Source organism: Montipora foliosa, chromosome 11 (genome assembly GCF_036669935.1).
Source record: "Montipora foliosa isolate CH-2021 chromosome 11, ASM3666993v2, whole genome shotgun sequence".
Lineage (NCBI taxonomy): Eukaryota > Metazoa > Cnidaria > Anthozoa > Scleractinia > Acroporidae > Montipora > Montipora foliosa.
In genome coordinates, this window is record NC_090879.1 from 37,592,974 (window position 1) to 37,598,516 (window position 5,543).

Below are 5,543 nucleotides of genomic sequence, written 5' to 3' on the forward strand. Positions count from 1 at the left end.
CAGAGGTAAAATGTTCAAATCGTGTTGAAAAATATGATCTGAATTTTATGTGTCTATAAGTGAAATTAGCTTAAAGAAGTGTGAGGATCACTTGTCCCTTTCAGCAATGTTTCTGTTGACCCGCAACATGTCCCAATCAGTAGGCATAACACAGACTTCTTCACAGCTTATGACAGCTGATTAAGGGAAGTTGAGGAATACTAGGAAAAAAAAACACTTGCTTTGTTGGTGAAAATTCGAGTCTTTTATTTTCACTAACCTTACAGGTGGTAAGAATAAATAACTAAGGAGCTCCGCTTTTAGGCTTGGCTAAATCTATATATTATGCAGAATACGAATTTGACAACCTGAAGCCAAAACCCTTTGTGCTGCCTTCCAGTTCAGCCGCATTTACACACTTCATTTTTAAGATAGTGAGCAAATGATGTCGTCACCTTCTCCTCGATCCAGATTGCTGAAAGCTTATCAGTCAGGGCCCGGTTGTTCAGATGCCATTTAACGCTAATCCCAGATTAAAAATTAACCAAGGAGTTTATTTCTCTACTTAAAAAAATTTGTTCAGCACTGATATTCGTGAAAATTGTACTTTAGAGGAAGTCACTCTTGAAAAACAAAAATAAGCAAAGGAACCTTTTACTCAGAAGTTGAAGAAATGAAACCAAAGTTTACTCTAACCCCGGGTTAGGTTAATCTGCTTTTGAACAAACAGGCCCAGAACGGAATCAAGTAATGGCGGACGTTATATGAAAAGACTGGAGTTAAAATAAACAGTCTTCCTCTTGAATTCAATGCAAGTACTTTCCAAAGTTGAAGAAAGACAAAAACTGATCTTTTTTTGTTGTAGTAGCATTTTAAGACGGTGTCAATGCAAATCAGTTATGTAATTAATCACATATAAACCATTATTACTGTTTGCTTCCATATGGTGTAACTATCTTTTAAATTACTTCAATTCAAGAGTTCACCTTAACAGAAACGCAAACCTCACTACTTTCCTTATATAAATGGAGTCTAGTTAGGACAGAAATCGATTTACTGACACGATATAAGCATTACAGTCTTTTCTATCATAAAGCCAACTCCAACCTTGCTTGTATTCCTTGGCCAGATTATGGAGTAATCAAAAACTATTTAATTGACGAATAGTATTTGTAAAAAGCTTTAAAATGCAAAGTGGTTTATGGCGATCTTTCTCAAATTGAGGCTTAATTATCTCTGAAAAATGCATGGTTAGCCCCAATTGTCTTACTAAGATCTACTTTCTCCGGATAGTTTTAAAAGGTGCAAAAATATCATTATTAGTGAGCATCACCAATAGGAAACCCGAGTATCTCAAGATGCACGGAACGTATGCGCAATAACAATAGTAGGTACCGTCCTTAAGACTTGGGTTTCGATAATTTAATTATCTTTTTAAATTGCACACTTCTGGCCACTTTTTGTACATGTGTTTTTCCACTTTCCATCAACTGCTGCAATTCTTAATTTAGATGTCATCCAGCCATAGTTGTTGTTGGTCTTCTCATGCTGAAGCTCTGTCACTGTTAATATGTTCATCTCTTAACTCCAATTGCCATATTTGGTGACAACAAATTTTAATTTTAATTAGGGGTTTACAAATGATGAAAATGCCTTAAAAGACAAACAACCTTCCAACATTGAACTGATCACTTAAGTTTGAGTTTGCTTGTAATTTTGACTCAGAACTAGACTATAACTGACAGTTCAGCTTTCCACTCTGCAAATAAAAGTTACCTCAATGCAATCAACACTTGAGCCAAATAATCAAAAACCAACTTTAATGGTCTGCCTGTCTTCCGTGTTCGCTTCCACTTTGGGGGATACACTTAGCCTGCGAAACAAGATTATTGTCTGCAAAATCCACTGCATATACGTCAAAACAAAAGTAGTACATTTTGGTACAGTTCCCTTGTCATTTTAGAAAGTCTGAAAAAGAAAGCAAGTCAGAGGATTACATTGCATACTTGTACTTATGAAAATAAAATATTTCACAATTAATCTTTGAAATCGAGGTGAATAGCGGCAGAATATTTACCTCAATTCACCGAGATTGAAAAGAATAATTGTTTTAGTAAATACTCACGAAGTGATCTCAACAACATTTGCAAAAGAAAACCATTCAAAGTCGATTTAATTAACATCTCAATCCATGCATGGAAAACGTCAAACGGTACAAAGCATGGGCAAATGTGTTTGCAGAAGCTTCAAATATGGCAAATCTAAAATGCTCGTCACAAACTAGCAAATGGCCATTTAGGGGCAGTGCCTAATAATTAAAGATATTTTTGCCCCAGTGTGTGATTAAGCAGGAAATGTAGATTTTAACAAGTGTTATCGAAATCCAAAAAGAAAACTGGGGGTAACCACGCATTTTTCAAAGATTTTTCATGAATAATATTTGTAAAAAGCTTTAAAATACAAAGCAATGTATGACGTTCTTTCTCAAATTGAAGCTGAACTAACTCTCAAAATGCATGGTCACCCCCAATTTTCTTCATCTCGAGATGCCCAGAACGTATGCACTATAACAATAGTAGGTACCGTCCTTACCACCGTTCCAATCAGAAATCTAAATCAAAAGTCTACTCGTTAAAACGTTTCCACGATTCGATCAAAGTTTTAATAGTTCACTTGAAATGGAAATTGAAAGTGCCGTTGGTGAAGATCTACCTGAAATTATGCCACATGCACAGTACTGGGATGAAAACTGGATGTTTTCTTGAATGAAAATGTTGTCCTGGCCTCGGTTGTTTAAAAAAGGTGGATAGCGCTATCCAGTGGATAAACACTAACAAAACCGATTGAGTTATCCACTGGATAGTGATTTATCCAGTGGAAAGCACTATCCACCCTTGGAACAACTGGGGCCTGGATATTTGTGGAGGTGCTTGGTTACATAATACTTGAGATGGCTGCCTACGAACAGCTATTCCTTTCTGCCAATGGGCAAACAGTGACTTGACAGTTGGGTTTGCAAAGATTAATAAAATCTGTGAATGCCAAGGACATGTCTTGAAACTGCTCAAAAGTCGGACGATCTTTGTAGGATTCCAAACTTGCGTGGTTTTTATGGCCAGTCACAACTCTGATGTGGCCATTTTTCATGTTTCTCGACGACATTTCGGATTTAAATGTGAGAGGTATGCCTTCACTACAGCTACTGGACAATGAGGAAGTCCTTTGCTTTCAAACATCTCGTTGTCGGATGGATCAGTGCAGTCTACGCCACCTCGGTGATTTTTTGTTGAAAATACTCCTCCTGGCGCTTCTCTGTTAAGTTCATCATATTCCAGGCCGGAATTCGGGGTTTTGGAAAGTTTTGGGCTCATTTTTGTCAGCTGCCGCTGGTCTTCTCGCCCTCTTCGACCAAAGTAGACTGTTATTAAAAACCACGCTCTTTGTTGAAGCTTTGTTGGATCGAGTGTGCTTGCATCTACCAGTTCGCCAGCTTCATAAAGCTTCGCTACAGCTTCCACTGTAAATGCAGGCTCATGAACCATTGCACATATTTCACCTGACTTACAAAGAGACTTTAATAAGGAATTAAGTGCTTCGTTTGCTTCTGTGAACTCGCTGTCGACAATTATCGAGAATGGTTTGTTGTTTGGTTCGTTGCACAAGTGCACCTCTAACTGAGGTGAGTGTTCCTTTGTTGTAATGTGACCCATCTTTCCTTGCGGCTGTTTAAACATTTGTTTAATTCCTCACTTTCCATTTCCTCAATATCAGTGCTGAATTCGTTTTGCTGGACAAACCAGTTCACAAAATAGAATTACTTCAGATAAAATATATTGTTGGCATAAATATTGTTTATTTTTTAGCAATAATGATCTGGAAGAACAAAGTCAAACACTGGTTGGCAAAAATATGAAGGCTTCTCTTACCTTTGAAAACTTTAGGCCCAATTTTTTGGCCTTCTTTTTGTTATCTGATGCAGCATCATCTTGGATTTTCAATATTTTCGCTTCACTAATGCTGGCGAAACGCAAGTTTACACCGGCCATTTTGCTTTGTTTGGATCTCACATCATTCACTTCTTGGGGAGTTACATGTAATAATGCTAAACTACTCCGAGATAATGAACCAATCAGATTGCTTGAAACACCAAGATCAATGAGTGAGTATATAGTAATTAATAATAATCGTTATAAAAAGATATTACTATCATCACTATTATCACCATTATCATCATGCCTTTTAACTACAACAACTAACTGCAGAGAGGTCCTGTCGCGATTATAAATACATTGGTCTAGTTCAAATGACATTTAGTTCAGTTTGCACGATTTGCGTATCTGAAATTGTGGTCACGTGTTAATGACACGAATTGAGACGTCATGGTTTTTTTGTGTTGTTTTTAGTCGCTATTTTGATGTAAAAGTTTTGGCAGAAATACAGTTCTCTTAATTTTGTAGGTTTTTGGTCGGTGTGGTGATCGTTTTAAGGCGACAGTTTATTGGTCCTTCGATGCTGGAGGGAATCATGTTGTGGTGAACTTGTAAAATGGAGAAAAATTTGATCGATCTGGTCGATTGCGAGGAAGCACATGGAATGGAAAATCCCGAAAAAATACTGGAGCCAAAGGTACTTGAGGTTAGGCAACAGATAGCCTCAGAGCAGTCACTAACACTAAAAAAACAAGAGATCTGCAGTTAAGCAGAAGATTACTATTCACTTGAAAGCATTGTCATCAGAACTCGAGCAGTTTGGAAGTAGATTTCGAATTCGAAGAATTATAGCTGACTTGAAGCAATGTTTACAAGAGGCTGAGCTACTAAGTGTAGAGTATTTAACCTTTATGCCTGAGATTGACACGATAAAATACTGGAGTAGTATGATGTTGAGTTTGGCCGGGTCAACGACGCATTGGATGAAGCATTATCTCATTTAAACGAACGTGAGAGTGAAGAAGCCTCTCAAGCAACCTCAGTCAGTCGAAGATCTAAGGTTTCCAGTAAGAGTGATCCCATAGTGATTAAAGCGAGAGCAGTAGCTGCCCAAGCCTTTGCAAAAAAGCAAAGAGAAAGTGCTAAAGAAAAGTTAAAAGAACTTGAACGTCAAGCAGAGCTTCAAAAAAACTTATGGAAAGGCAAAGAAGAAGTTGAGAGAATGAAAATGGAAGCAGAGCTTGAGCTCGAAAAGCAGCGTTCAATGTTGGAAGAAGCTCAGAAAACTAGACAGATAGAAGCAGAAGCAATTCGTTTGGAAGTCGAAGCTGAAGCTTAAGAAAATGAAGCTCATGGTCCTGATAGCTTACAACAGAGGCTTAAATAATTTCAAGATGAAGAGCCTGGTCTCGTTAGTCCTAGACAAGAAATTGCGAAAGAGGTCAGTCAGACCTGTTCATGGAAAATTCCATGACATCGGATGGTGCTCATATGTCAACTTCAACTCCAAAGCAAGGAATCAAGCATCAACAGCTACATTGGGACACTGAAACAGACACACTAGCCGTAAAGCTGTCGCTTTCCCATGGCAAAGCTAATTGCCACATGAGACGAGATTGCTTATCTAAGCTGAGC

At 37.8% G+C, this 5,543-nt stretch overlaps 1 protein-coding gene across 2 annotated transcripts in view; it reads right to left on the reverse strand.

Annotated features, from left to right (window-relative positions):
• Window positions 1-221: 221 nt before the first annotated feature.
• LOC137977522 (CAP-Gly domain-containing linker protein 1-like) overlaps window positions 222-5,543 on the reverse strand; it is a 312,978-nt gene continuing 307,656 nt past the window's right edge. Inside the window, exon 27 of one of the 2 annotated variants that reach the window (XM_068824767.1) lies at window positions 222-1,947. In XM_068824767.1, coding sequence (XP_068680868.1) covers window positions 1,939-1,947 — 9 coding nt within the window. In that variant the 3' untranslated portion in view covers window positions 222-1,938. The remainder of the gene's footprint in view (window positions 1,948-5,543) is intronic. The other variant, XM_068824768.1, reaches the window with a different exon arrangement.